The sequence below is a fragment of the Lates calcarifer genome, linkage group LG3 (genome assembly GCF_001640805.2).
Source record: "Lates calcarifer isolate ASB-BC8 linkage group LG3, TLL_Latcal_v3, whole genome shotgun sequence".
In the NCBI taxonomy this organism is placed as follows: domain Eukaryota; kingdom Metazoa; phylum Chordata; class Actinopteri; family Centropomidae; genus Lates; species Lates calcarifer.
The window spans coordinates 9290410-9305741 of record NC_066835.1 but is presented as its reverse complement, the minus strand read 5'-3'; the positions used below and the strand labels follow the sequence as shown (position 1 = coordinate 9305741).

General features: G+C 41.1%; 1 protein-coding gene across 2 annotated transcripts; it reads left to right on the top strand.

The window, feature by feature from the left end:
- The first annotated feature begins 1296 nt into the window (after positions 1-1296).
- Positions 1297-13646, top strand: hepacam2 (HEPACAM family member 2). Of its 2 annotated transcripts, none has more exons than XM_018667740.2 (10): positions 1297-2295; positions 4655-4745; positions 7806-8165; positions 8265-8552; positions 10341-10640; positions 11561-11686; positions 12065-12086; positions 12184-12218; positions 12599-12672; positions 12765-13646. In XM_018667740.2, the coding sequence occupies exons 2-10, from the start codon at positions 4688-4690 to the stop codon at positions 12873-12875; spliced, it is 1374 nt and encodes a 457-aa protein (XP_018523256.1). In that variant the 5' UTR covers positions 1297-2295; positions 4655-4687; the 3' UTR covers positions 12876-13646. The 2 variants fall into 2 exon arrangements, with proteins under 2 accessions (XP_018523256.1, XP_050922105.1); XM_051066148.1 differs by lacking the exon at positions 1297-2295 and adding an exon at positions 7034-7226 and having other exon boundaries at positions 4642-4745.
- The last annotated feature ends 1686 nt before the right edge of the window (positions 13647-15332 follow it).

The window sequence follows — 15332 nt, the reverse complement described above, 5'->3', positions numbered from 1 at the left end:
GAGAGAGACTGGGTAAAAATGCAGCTACAGTATGTTCCTCCTATAGATTTTACACAAAGCTCTGTGCTGTGGGTGTGTTTTTGAGCACACAAAGCTGAGTGTTTGACTGGAAGCAGAAGAGGATCTGCGTTGCAGGCAGCAGGATTTGACATCGGCTTATTTCCTGTCATTGACTGCAGGTCACATGGCAAGTGCGTGGGCGCAAGATAGTGGAATGCGTTAAAGGGGTGAGGCTCCTGCCACCAGACGCACAGTGACACACACACACACACACACACACACACACACACACACACACATGGAGGCAGCTGGATACATGTACTAAAGGAAGACATACAAATGTGCCTGTAGAAGCATGTTTACTATAGGACACATGTAGACAGAGGTCAGACGTGTTTAATGCAGAGGAAGCACACACACACACACACACACACACATCAAACTCTCACACTGTTTTGACTGACAATGGCAGTTCAGGGTGGAGAAAGCTAAGGCACTGACTCAGCCTTACACACTCTAGGTCAGACACTTGGTTCATGAAGTCAAGGTGCTTACTTAGGCAATTACAGTCAGATCCACAGAGAGAGAGATACAAGGGTTCAATGGTGCAGCAGTAAAAAAAAAAAAACAACAAAAAACATTGCACACATGCGAGCATAAGGGAAAAACATGAACTGCATACACCCACACACATGTGCGCACACACACTGTGCAGTGTGTGTGTTCAACATTCTGCATTTCCCACTGTTATAAATCTTTGTGTGTGAATGAAACTTTGTCATCCAATCAAATCACTCACAGGCCAAGCAGACATCCCCGCCCCATTTTCTTTCTTTCTTTCTTTTTTTTTTGCTTCCTCACAGCTCCACTTAACCCCACTCTCTTGCTCTCTATGTCTCGTGTTCTTTCTCAGCTATATAGCTAACTTCTCTACCTCTGAAGCCAAAAAGCATTTCAGGCTGTCATCTGAGGCGTGACATCCTCTTATCAACAACCTCAAAGGCTCAACTGTATGTGCCAGCTTCTCGTTTTTGTTGCACACTTACTGATTACGTGCATGAGAGTATGAGCGCTGGCCTCTCCAGTGAATTACTCTTCCATATGACTTGAATTGGTGTTCTACATAGGTGAGCGCTCGCAGTGTCATATGTAGGTTCATCCTGCACTTCAGCATCCCTGCTGACAAAAGCAAGAGGCCCTTTAACTCAGCTACAGTTGTAAAAAAAAAAAAAAAACCCACACATTCAGTGGACTGAGAAAAGAATATGTATGGGAGCTCTACAGTATATCACAGTAGGCCACTCACACCCTATGTGGCCCCACTGTAACGACTGCTCCAGACACACACACACACACATGCACACACGTGTGCCAATAGTGTGGCCTTGATGTGGGCTAGTGTGCTGTGTCTGCTCTGAGTGTCTGCAGCTGGAGGCCAAGGCTGCTAGAAGAGAGGGAGAATGAAAGAGGAGGAAAGGAAGGATCAAAAGGAGAGGGAGATACAGAGGCAAGGAGAGGACAGACACAGGGGTTGGGGAGGAGAGAACATGATACAAAAGGAGTTGGGCAAAGTGAAAGAGAGTGAGGAGGAGTTTAGGTGGGTGTAATTCATCAAAGCTAACTTGATTAAGATGATTAGTACCACGAGAATAAGGAGGACATGATGATACGTGATGACAGTGAGGTAGAGGAGGAGTAGGAGGCAGCAGGAGGCGAAGAATCCAGAGGAGCTGAGTTGTGGCAAAATGTGGCAACAGTCACAGACATGGGCTGGGAGGCTGAAAACGGAAAATGTGACATGTTTTAGCACAGCAAGAGGGCCCCCATTTGAAGTTGTATGTGTGTGTGTGTGTGTGTGTGTGTGTGTGTGTGGGTGTATGTGGGTGTGGGTGTGTCACTCAGCTGCTGTGTCCTGGTTTTGGAAGGGGTGGTCCCAAAAAGGCTTTACCGTACTGTACCAAAACTTATTGGACGCGCTGTGCCAAACTAGACCAGGCCAGACCAATTAAAATCCACTTGACTTCAGGCAGCTCCCACTGATTGTTTCATTCATAATAATGCAAGAGGAAGAGCATGGGGTCAGGGATTGCTAAATTTTGCAGACCAAAGCCTCTCACTGAGGAGACACGTGAAACTTTCTGTCACAACTGAACATCCACACCGCTGTTGAGGAAGAATTAGATACTGGGCTGACCCCAGTTCATGGGGTGGATGTACTTTTCTTCCTCATCAGTCATGCAGAGGGTACCAAAGCAAAAGGTCAGGGTGTGAGCCAAAACATCTTCACCCAATTAGGTAAGCACTTCTTGTTTCTCAATATTCCTCAGTCTTATGGTAATATGTTGTTCCTTTTTGAATGAAAATAGACAACATTTCACATGCTGTGGTGTAATGTTTTTGTTGCTCATCAGTGCTCTTAAATGGAGGGACCTAAGTTGAAGGACAGACATAAAAGTCTTAAATAACAGGGAAGGGCATCAGAGCGCTGTGATATTATATATTGTCTTGTCCTTTAAAAAACATGTATTGCCAAAGGTCAACTCTCCAGCTTTCAGAAATATTTTCCAGCTTTGTGATGATGCATTTTTTTCAGATAATCTAATACACACCATTCAGCTCACAAAATCTGGACATACGCAGTTTTCACTGGACAGGACCCATATATTCTTCATAGTGTGATCATATGAAACACTGTGTAATTTTATATAAACAGAAAAGGACCTGAAAGAAAGGATAGTCGAAACTGTATGTATGTATCACAGTCAATAAAGTCAAGTAAATATTAAGATCTACCATAGCCACACAATACCATGAAGGAGTGGTTCCTTGAAGACATCATGGGGTAAGTCTGAAGGGCCATGAGATAATATAATGTTGTCTGCTACATATATTATTATCATTATTTTTGACATCTTTTATTGTGAAAGGTTGCATTGTTATGCCTCCGCAGGCCTCTATAGGCTATTTCATCGAAGGGAATATCACCTCTCTGCTCGAAACTCAGACATATGCAACCAGTTTCTTGGGGTTGTAACTAGACATTGTTTCACTTTAAAGGGTCACAAGCACAAAATGGTAAGGAACCACTACCTCAGAGCCACGGCATGGCAGACTTTGTCTAGTAGATGATGCACTGACCCCATCTAAAGGTGAAGAGGAAACTTGCAGGTTCAGTGGCTTCATAAAGTGAAAGGTAGCAAATAAGGAATAAATACAATAGTACTTTTACACTTTTTTCTTATAGTGGAACAGAAACAGATTATTTTAAGTGTGGAATATTTAACTGAGATCATTTGTAATGCTTTAATTTTATGAATCTAAGATAATTTATCAAATGGTGGGCATAATCTGTTTCTTAGAAGACGAACAGATGACTCTATGTCTCCATCATGTGCTCTGACCAACAAACACTGAATTGATGTGATATAAAAACCTCAATTATAACCATTAAGCATTGTCCTTAGTTTTCTCAGCAAATGGGCATCCCATGATGGAGTGCTTGACAGCAGAGAAAATAATCACTTTCTTTTAATGGTGCCATCACCAAACCAGGCACTCATTTACACAGCCTACAATGGCCTGATTCATTTACTCTGCAGTTCAGTCCTAAGTTTCACCACATCCTTTCAGAGGATGACCATGCAGAAAAAACTCTTTAGCACAAGTCACTGAGGGGACGTAGTGAGTGTTTAAGTGTTCAAAAGGTGACTACTTTGTGTGTTCTGCTGTTTTCTGTATCAGCAGAATGAGTCAAGACAAGAAATTATTTTATAAATGATCAGAATGGATGCTGCCCCGTAGCATCTGAAGCAGAAACAAACAAACCCAGTTTCTTCATAGGAAAAGGAATTGAAAAACGACTCTAACCGACGGTCGGCACAAACACGTCTTTGTCAGGGTGTTTGGAGACAAGAATTATGTACTGATTTGTCTGCCTCAGAATAATTTTTCATCCACAATTTCTCCTTGAGGGCTGAAAAATAATATTAAAATGACCTTGACGATAGTCTGTGTCCTGAAGGCATCTGAAAGGTCAGAAATACGTGTCGGTGTCAGAACAACATTCCTCACCCGAGTATCGGTCTCTTCGTCTTTTTGTCCTCCACGTTTCTTGCTCTCAAAATCATTACAGACAGAATAACTGATTGTGAACCATTCTGAAAGCTATGTAACTTAACCAAACTGCATGCCGTTAGCAGTTAAAAGCTCTCTGTCTGTCTGCTTTTTCTTTGTTTCACAGCCTGAGGGACTGAAGCAGCAGACAGCTGGTGTGTGATAATGTAAAGAAACAGTTTCCATTATGCTCTCAACTATCCTTTTACAGTTTTATGTCTCAGTTTCTCTTTGACAGAGTGCAACTCTCAGCCTTAGGGCAGCTCTGTGTGTGTGTGTGTGTGTGTGTGTGTGTGTGTGTGTTAGAGAGAGAGAGGACCACACTGTGCTATCTCTCTGCCAGGTGGACCTCTTCTTCTTCCTGGTGTCACATGGGAGGGGCCTGGACGCATGCAGGGCTAAAGCTAGCTCCTCTTATTTCCCTGGCAAATGTTGTCACCACAACCAGTCACATTTCTCTCCTCCTCTTCCTCCACCTCTTTCTCTTCCACTCCTCTCCTCCTTCCTCCATCCCTCACTCCCTGCCTGCCCTGCCTGTCAGAAGTCCTCACACATCCCTAGAGGATAAGATGCCATGGAGGCCACAGGAAGAACAGCGCTCTACATCTGCTCTGTCCTGTTCGTCCTAACAGGTGAGCGCTGTGCGTTTGAGGCGTCGTGGTGTCGATGTTGTGCTTGAGTTGTCAGTGTTTTGCTATAGCAGTTGCTGTGGTTGCTGTGTTTGCTTGGTTGGCAGGGTAAAAATAAGGTGTCAGTTGAGGAAGTTTTTTTTTTGTGGCGCAGAGAAACAAAATGTTCACTGAAACCTTGTGAAATCCTTAGTCTTTAAAGCAGGGAAGCAGTAATGAAACTGGGTTGCAAAATTGAAAAAGGAAAAAATCGGATCCTCTGGAGAAGCTAATTCAAAAAAAGTTCAACTGATATTGTAAAGTCTAAGTTGGACAAGATTTTTACACTCAAGTACTTCAACCTCTGCGCAGCCGTTTTTAAATATGAGTCTTAAACATGTTCCTTAGAGTCTGTCTTGTTTGTTTTGAATGTCCTTTTCCATAGTCATCACTGTGTGACTTTACAGAATTAGCTTTTCTTCCATTGTTGGCTGCTAAGTAAAGTACATGAAGACAGGGTCCATGGAAAGAAGAAGTGACCTAGGCCACAGCTCTGTGACTCAGTGATAACAGACACGTACCAGTGTCTCTCACATGACCAGATAAATCTAACAGTAAAGTCCCCTCAAAAGTAGCCCCCCCCCCTCCCCGGTTTGATGTTTGTATCATCAACCTTCCACAAGGAGCACTGTTTGTCTTATCTCAAGGAGGACAGAAGATGGTGGCGTTCGGACACGCACTGGGTGACTTTATTTAGTATCCAAACAACTTGGATGTGTGTGAGGGTGATAAGAGGCAGGTGTTTGTGGGTCTCCACATGTACTTGTTTGAAAGTGTGTGTGTGTGTGTATGTGTGTGTGTGTACGCATGATATCCTCTCACCTCAAAGACCATTGTCACCGTAATCTGCTCAGTATCACCGCAACAATATCTGTGCTGTTTGGGGACAACAGTGGAGGAGCGGGCTCGGCACACTCCTCCTCATTCTTCCTTTTCACCGGATCTCAGCTGTTGTAAACACAGGCACACTCCTGCTACTCTCTCTCACACACACACACATACATGCACACACACACACACACACACACACACACACACACACATCATTATCCAGTCAGGCCTTTAATGCTGCAACAAAGGAAGAGAACATACACGGTCATAAGTGAGACAAAGTGACACAAGTAAGAGGAACGGGAAGTTAAAGGAGATTACTGTGAACAAAAAGTGAGAGGTTGTAGTGAGTTTGTTTCACAGTAGCACATCCTACTCACATGCTGCCGCTTCACTCAACCTGGTGTTCAAACACAATCCACCAATCCACCTCGCACTTAGAAAATTAACTTGTTCTCAAATATTCCTGCCAAATGGCACAGTCAGGTTAAAGCTCAGATGAAATATTAATGATACTTGCATTAAAGGGCACGAGAAAGACATGGCTGTGGAATAGATACAGTGTGTAAATAATGACCGGGTAATTTAGTCTTTTCATCATGCTGAGTAAAAGTATTACATTTTTATTGTCTGGTTCTGTTTTCAGTCTGTTGCCTATGAAAAACTGCCTTGGTAACCAGCCACAGCTTAAGCAGACAGCAAAGCACAATAGATCAGCAGTTATCTAGCTATTCCAAGGAGCTGAGCTGTTTGTTTTGTGACTAGTCGGGATCAAAGAGACAGACCTCGTCCTTGTCTGACAACAATGACACTCTGTAGAGCGCTGGGTCAATATTAACTCACAACAGTTGCAGGACTTGAACAATTTCAAGACTAGGATATAGATTATAAGATTAGACAGTCAAAACAGACCTGGGTTCATCTTTTAAATAGTCACGCTCACTCCATCCACCTAACAGCACAATGTTTTTACAATATATACTCACTGTAATTCATGATTCATGATGAGCAAACATATGCAAGATAGGTTTTCGTTTGTAGACAAAATTTCAGTTATAATTTGGTCAAATACATTTTTTTGGACTACAATTTTTTGTAAAATGACAACACAGTGTGATCATATCATCACAACAATCTATATTCATTTTTCAGTGTTGGTTAATAATTATATTATTAATTAGGAATATACACACACACACACACACACACACACACATATATAGTGATATATGCAAACAGTGAAAAAAAGCCTTATGTTATGGTGGCAAAAAAAAACAAAAAAAAAAAACCAGAGAATTATCGCCCAACTTCTTCAGCTCTATGTAGCATTTTAGCGTCTTTCAGTTCATTGTTTTGGATTAGATTAGGATTAGGATTAGTTTACACTGTACAACTTTTCTGTTTTTGGTTCCGTCTTACAGCTCTCATCACTGTAATCTCCAGACAGAGCTACTAGCTAGTGAGCACAGTGCAGTGTATTGGAGATGAAGAGGCAGTAGGTGGTTGAGACCAAAAACAGAGCTAAAGTCTAGAGTGGATACTGAACTCATCAGGTTGCCTGAAACAAGAACTCCACATGAATACTTTTACTGCTCCGCATCTGCTGGATTTTCTGTGAGTGTTGTGTGTGTACACCTTGTTGCTCTGTTTCCAAGTATCCAAAAAGTAATTTATTGCAGTTTTAAAGTTCAATTTAGCTTTTCAGAACCATCCGGTCCTTGTTCACAATAACTACAATGACTTGTATTTTCTTTGCAAACTTTATTACAGTTTCCACTACCTCTGAAACTGTAAGTGTGTCACTCCATCTAACGGAGCTAGTATAGGTTTTCCATGAACTAGTGAACACATTTTGACCTAAAAATTATTAAAGATATTACTATGGAATATTGATTACCTAATTCTTGGTACTGGCATTAATCTCAAACCTTGTTATGGATTACAGGGAGAAATGAACATATAGGAGCAGAAATGCTCTCAGTATCTAACAGGCATTCTATGGGCATGAAGCACCATGAGTGTTTACCCCTAAAATGTCCAAATGATTTTGAATAATTAAAGGAATATACATTTTCTGAAACAGCCTTTGATATGTACAGTATGAGGCCTGTTGCTTATGACCCAACAGCAACTGTGCAATAACTCTGCTTCTGTCCCTCTCATGTCCATCTCCCATCATCTCCACCACCACAGAGGTCCACTCTGATTTCATCCACATCCCTTCATTAGTCCATCATGGTGTTGAAGGGGAATCCCTGCTCCTGTCTGTGGAGACACGCTTTCCACTGGACGACGCTGAGATCCAGGGAACTTGGTCTCACACCAGGCCGAGTGGCACCAGGACCACATTGGTGACGTTTACCAAACAGGCCACAATCACTGACATGATGTACCGCAACCACCTCCTCTTCAAGGAACCCAATGTTTCTTTGCTAATTCAGAAATTAAACCAGGACGATGAAGGGGATTATCATCTGAGTCTCAACATAGAGTTTCATAACAAGACAGGGCTGGTTATTAAGGAGGAGAGAACTGTGCATGTGACAGTGGATGGTGAGTGCCGACATCTGATCTGTCCTGTTATGATGATCTGCTTATTATGTTTATTTGATACATTCTCAAATGTATCATTGTTTCTTGTTTTTTCCTCAGTGCCTGTGTCCACTCCAGTCATTGAGAAGAACCCATCCCATGCAGTTGTTGAGGACAAGGCGAACGTAACTTTGACTTGTTCAGTTGAGAGAGGAACAAGAGTCGCGTTCCAGTGGCTGAGGGACAACATCCCGTTGGGTCCCAGTGACAGATACCACTTCTCCCAAGGCAACTCTACGTTATTAATCATTCCTGTGAGGAAAGAGGACAAGGGAACTTATCGCTGTGTGGCCAGCAACCCAGTCAGCCGGGGTCGACACAGCAGGGGCGTGGAACTCAATGTTTACTGTGAGTAGATATGTCCACCTGTACCCTCCTCTCCTTCTTTTTCTCTGCACCAAGACATGTTTTATAAAACAGAGTAGGGAGATGGATGTTGACATCTCATGACCAGCAGCTACTTTCACATGGAAGTCAGAGCTGTGAGCACAAGAAATGATCGATAATAGCAAAAAGTCCATGATATCCATCTGATATCACAGGGATCAGGAATCAAATTTGGTTTTATCTCCCTCATTGCCACAATCATGAACCTTTTATTTTTTTTATTATTTACAAGCTGTTAACTTGTTATTTGGTAGGATTAGCCTAAGTGAATCAAACAGAGAAATACCATAAAGTCAACAATGTAGAAAAAGGCAACCATTTTGGCCAGGTCTATTATCATTACAAGGTCAGAATAGCCCAGATTTTGAAGCTCAGTTCCAGTTACTGTCTCTTAAAGTTTCCCTAAAACATTTGGGTGTAGGATGTGTTTTAAAAGAAAATCTTATTTGTCAAACGTCCTGTACTAATAACAATACAACTACTTTTTCATTTCCTCTTTTGCACTGGTCTCCTGGAAGTACTAGGTTGTATGGAAATTTCTGTGAAATCAGACTACTTACTGACAACAGAAAAACACGTGGCTGTTAGGGAATGATATTTGCATGGGAGCAGACTAATCTCACAGAGCTCCTCTGTTCTACCATACAGCGTGTAGATGCACTGATAAACTCCCCTGGTTGTGTGAGCCTGAGGTTGAACCTCAGAGAATCTATGTCTAATCTTCCCGTGAATTCATTTAAATGTCTTTTTTTTTATTTCTACAGGAGTGAATACACTGATGGGGCACACAGATGTAGTACATTTACCTCTATGACATAACTATAACTCTTAATTTTTTCTCATCTCTTTAGTCAGTGTGTTCAAAAAGTGGGTGTGCCATTATAGAGTAGTAACATAGCACTGAGAACTGCACCACCAGTACATTTAGCACTGTCATTAATCCTGTTTGCATAAACAAAGAATGTTTGTGTTACCATACAATAGCATCCTGCAGCATGCATAGATACACTACCAACAGTTAAAATATCTTCTTCAGGTTTATCATGTTTGTCTTATTCATTTCCAGTCTTTTATCAGTGTTTTATCATTTGGTATTTATTTGGTATTTATGTAGAAGTCTATGTATAGACTTGGGGTCATTTCATATAAATTGTTTGGAATTAACTGATTGAAATGATTAAGTTTTATTTCATTGTTTGTAATAAGACCTGGTGAGATTCTATTGTTGTTGAGCAAGACCAACCAATGGTTTAGTCATAAGTATATGTACAATAAGTAGAAATTTATTGAGGGATGTGCAGAAGACAAAAACCTTAAATGTAGCATCATCAAAAGAGCACAGTCTATGACTATCTGTGGTGCTAAAAACTGTAAGAATTTATATTGTAGCAATGACACCTTGCACAAATTCAGGCCATGTGACCAGTGAAATACTCAGTCACCCATCCGTTAGGGATAGTTTATCCACGTAAAATGAATCATTTTATTTTCAGCTAACTTTGATGACACCTCCACTCGAGCAGTTTGGTAGGTTCAGTGCCTTTTTCAAGGGCACCCCAAATCTAAGTCAGGGGAGTATGTGCTGCTCTAGGACCTGTGAACCTGCAGTCAAAAGCTCACTTCTCTGACCTTTACCCCTTTAACCCTATTGTGCATTAGAATGGGATGATTCATAGTGAAGTAACCATTCTGTACAATAAAGCACCATCTCATGTCACGTTTCTTGGAACCTGCTGTTGACCCCCACAGATGGCCCCTACAATCTGGAGGTGAACTCAGGCCAGGGCCTGCGGACAGGGGAGGTGTTCACCATCAACCCAGGAGAACTGGCCTTCTTTGAATGCCAGGCTGATTCCAACCCACCCAACAGCTACGTGTGGATCTCCAAGAGCCGCAATTCAACCCAGGTCATCACTGAGGGACCACGGCTGGAGGTGCGGTCCTACAGATTGGCCCAGGCTGAAGAGTACCTGTGCCGTGCCTTCAACAATGTGACGCAGAAGCAGGACGAGGCCCAGTTTACTCTGGTGGTGGCCAGCTTAGGAACAGGTGGGTAGGGGGTGGAATATGGCAAGAAGGAGCAGAGCGTGGGCAGGTTATGGGAATCCTCTGAGATAAACACTCTGTAAACAGTGTGTCGTGCCAAAAGCAGAACAGGTTGACGAGCTATGAGAGGTATATCTTGACAATGACAAACACTGGCCAGCTTTGGGGACAGCTGGGTAGATGAAATACTGTAGTTAGAGCAGTGTGTGCACAAAAGGTGAGAAGTGAAACCAGGTTATGGATTTAACATGATACATACATGCTTATCATGAAACTCAGGTTTTATCCCTGTTGCTAGGTTCCAACGCCTGCAGCCTGTATAAAAGTTCACTGGCTGGGAAAGTAAACAGAAGATGACAGCTGTTGTAATTGTTGACTAAGTTTTATAGCATGTGGAGTTTCTGTGTGCTGAATGTGACATTGATATGTTGTCTTGGTGATAATGAGCCAGGCTCACTGATGGCTGCTGCTGATACAGGCTATGATTGAAAATGCTGTTTATTGAGTCAACAGATGACAACATTCATTTTAACTGATCAGAAACACTTCTGAACTTCACCAAGGAGTCCTCTGATGACTAACCTCTTAATAAGACTAGGAGTCTACAGCCATATTAGTTGCCCTGTGAGGCTGTACTATAAGCTAAGTGTTAACACGAGCAGTTCTAACAAGTCTCACATTGATGTTTAGCTAACATGCTGATGTTTAGGAAGTAATATTTTTGACTTAATCTGTTAGCATGCTAATATTTGCTAATTAGCACTACACAGCTACACGACTGAGTTTGGTGCTAGAAAAGTAAGAGAATCACCAAAGTTATTAGAACTTAGCTTCATAAGGACCTTGAATACCACAGCAATCCACGCTGCTAGCTTAGCTAAAATAAGTGTTGATAACAGTGTCCCTGCTGTGTTTGTTTACAGGGAAAGAGAAGCACACCCAGGAGGGGAGCTCTGTATCTCCACTGGCAGCCATCACTGTCTGCTCTTTGTTCATCATTGGCTGTATGCTGCTGGTCTTCCTCAGGAGAACCTGCCATCCAAAGAGAGGTAACATAATGTCTTCTTCTGCTGCTTTGACAGGAGCGGTTTTCTAGCAGTGGTACTTGTTAATCCCAACCAGCTCAGCCCTGTGTTTAACATGCTCCAAGCTTGAAATCTAGATGTCTGAATGTCTGAATGTCTGTGATCAGAATATTATGGCTATTAAATCTTTACTTTTTCCTGGAATAAGATAACACTAACGGCTCCCTGCACCATGATCTAAGTTAGTCATAAATGTAAATAACTTGCAAATGTGAGTCAAACTGAAGGTAACCAGGGCAAAGTAACTACTGCATTTGAATAAGTCATGGTAATGTTTTAAAAACACAATTTCTGTATTTGTGAATGATTATTTCCTTCTGTCTTTCTCTCCATTACCAACAGTGCTTATGAGCATTTACAACAGGTAAGACCTTTGAATATGAAATGAATACATACACTCTTCACTGTGCCTTTAATCCACAGACTGTAATTAACTGCTTTATTTGCCTGTTTTTCTGCAGACCGTTGTCAGAGCAGAAAAGACCTCATCGTTCAGGTAAGCTCCTGCTTGTCAACAGATGTATTTACCTGCTTATACAATCAAACACACTATAGAGTAAGCTTACATCATATTTACACATTTACATATCCTGTGTATACAGAATATGAAGCATTATTGCAGGGAAAAGTAGATGAACAGTACCGTGGTTATTGTTAAAATGAAAGTACCAAAAAAAATGTTTTGAGAAAGGAGGAGCCTAAAGCAGTGAGATAAACAAGGTCAGGATGTTTCAATGACTCCAGCTGAAAAGCAGGTCTTGGTTTTATGGCATTATTACATTCGTCACGTCCCTGTAAAGTTTGACAGAAAGTAGGTGTCAGTGCTGTTACTGTAACCTAACTGTTGGTCCAATATTAAAACCTGTGTATCAACAGGTCATGAAGATGCAACAGAGGACTTTGGCATCTACGAGTTTGTCTCCATACCTGGGAAAATGGAATCTGCACAGGTATTAAACATGTGTGCATAGATTCATAAATGAAGCAGCAACCCTTATGTAGTCTAAATGGTTTTTAACATTCCTGTGCAACTGTGCCCCAGGTGTCATGCAGATCTCTGGCCCGCCTGGAGTCCATTCAGGATATGCACACCACCATCTATGATGTGATTAGACATGTTCCCGAAACCCCCAGTCACAGTTTGCTGCAATAACCTCCAGCCGGAGAGTCGAGATGTAACTTACCATTATTTCACTTGAAGACTCTTGTGTAGCTTTAATTTCTTAAGTCTCTGTGGTCAAAGCCTGAAACACTGGTTTTGGTGGCCTACTGTTTTTGCACAAGGGATGAAGGAGACTAGTGTGAGTACACAACCTGATCATGCACTGTTATTGTCCAGAGTTTGGGACAGATTTTAAATGTCTTTTGCTGACATTATTGTGAGATGAAAATGTATGTATGAATGACTGATTTTTTTTATGTGACAATATAACTGAAACTGTTTTACTTTCTCCTTTCAAAAATGGAGATCACATTAAACCAAACAAGGTAGTAGTAGCCATTTTTACATTATTTTAAAAATCTACCTATTAGATACCTAAAGTCCCACACCTTGATCACTATTTAAAACATGTTTGTTGCCTAATTTAATTTTCCCCTAAAGATAGTCTGTTGTATGAGAAGACAAGTGTTATAATGAATGGATTTTCTTGTATTGAATAGATTTAGGTTTAATGTATATATTGTACATGGACAACAATGCAGATTCTTTATACATATTATTCTATATCTTTGTTTTGCTGAAATCTATTTATTCCTATAGAAACTCTTAACCCTGTTTCCACAGATGTAGCATTTTGTTTCTGCTCAACATGGATATAATGAAATGCTGAAACAAGGAAACTGATGAATAATTCTTAAATTATTGTACAGTTTGCATTTACATGTTTGTTTTGTACTTTATTAAAGATAAAACTGTTTACTATTCAAGTTCATTTTTGAAAGTGTTGTTGTTATAGTCAGAGGAAGTCAGAGGAAGTGTTTAATATCATTAATTCTGCAATTATATCTGGATTTTTTTTCTTTATATATGTCTTTTTCCATTGGATGGCAATGTCAGTGTGGGCTTAAAATGAACATTCGCTCTATCACAGATATTAAGCTGAAGCCAGCGAAGCTGTCAGTTGTTCTGCCGCTTCACAGTCAGTCTTTGTCTGATGTCTTGGCTGTGATCTCTCTCTTCTCACAAGCACATGAGTTGTACTTGTTGTCTTGAAATTGCTGCAGAGTGTTTGTTTCTCTCAGCCTGGCTGTACCGGTTGCCACGTCGTGTACCTGGCAAGATACGGAGACAGGCAGCAACAGACGGACGGTTCAGCATGTGGCAGAGTGCCCTCCACCTGCTCCTGCTGACACCTTGTCACGAGCAGATAAAAGCGTGTGTGCTTGTTTAGTCTATGTATGTTTGTGAGAAAGAGAGAAGAGGTAGAAGGATGGATTATGATCGGATGGATTATTAGCATGGAGAGAACCGGACACAAAGATATTTCGTTAAGAAAAAAGAAGTAAAATGTATCTGCAATCTACAAGTTTATTAGAGAATGCAGCAATTTGTGTATTGTTCGTTGTTTTCTCACCTTGAGCAGTGCATCACTTAAAGTTAACAGTCTGCTTTCTGCTGTGATTCAGCTTCTAACCAAAACACTGAGTTGTCCCCATTATGTCACCCACACGCTGAATGCTTCTGTTCAAATTCATGACAAATGCTACAGCACAAAATTTGTCAAAATTCAAACTCTAGTTAATCTACTATATAGTTATATAGTGCATTTATATATAGTTAACATAGCATATTTTGTTTACTAGCAAGTTTTAAAGGATTTTCATTAATAAATTACATTATGGTAAAGCCATGACATGATTTATTTTACATTATTGCCAATATACTGTACATCAGCACGACAAATTATGACATTGGTATGTTTTCACTTGTTCACTGTTTCAGGATGATAAATTGTTTTGATGTGACCCTCATAGTTAGCCATAAAGTGCTGCTTATCGTGACGCTCCCCTGCATAACAACAAGCAGTTTATTGAATCTTGCTCTAATTATAGCTTATGAACTGACCGACTGAGTCTTTGTGGTGGCATCTCCGGGTAGGGGTTGCCATCTGTTCCGTCTCAGTGTATACTTTAAGGGAGAGGCTCCATGCTGTAGATGGCTGCCTAACAAACAACAGCGAAGTAAATTCACCTAAGGAGCGTGACCTCACCTTCATTTGACTGGGAAATAGCCTGAGGCATCATTAACCAGGAACTAGAGCTCACAGCGCCTGCTGTCTGCTGCATGCTGCCGGCTTTTAACCAAGTGCTGCTCAAAATAACACCTAAGGGAGTAATTACAAAGCAGGCTGAATGTTTTTTTTTGCACCATTTTTGTAATTATTTGGAACAGTTTACAATGCAGGGCCAGTTCTAATTGCTTGGCAGAGATGGAGCTACATGGCTCTGTGTTGTGCATGGCATGACATAATGAAATGATCACTTATGTTCATGAAATGAATGTGGTTTGCAAAACAATGCAGCAACACAAAACATAATAAAACAAGTCCTCCATTGAAAGGAAAAGTCCTGCATTCAAAATCTCAGAAGTACCGCAGTATTAAAAATG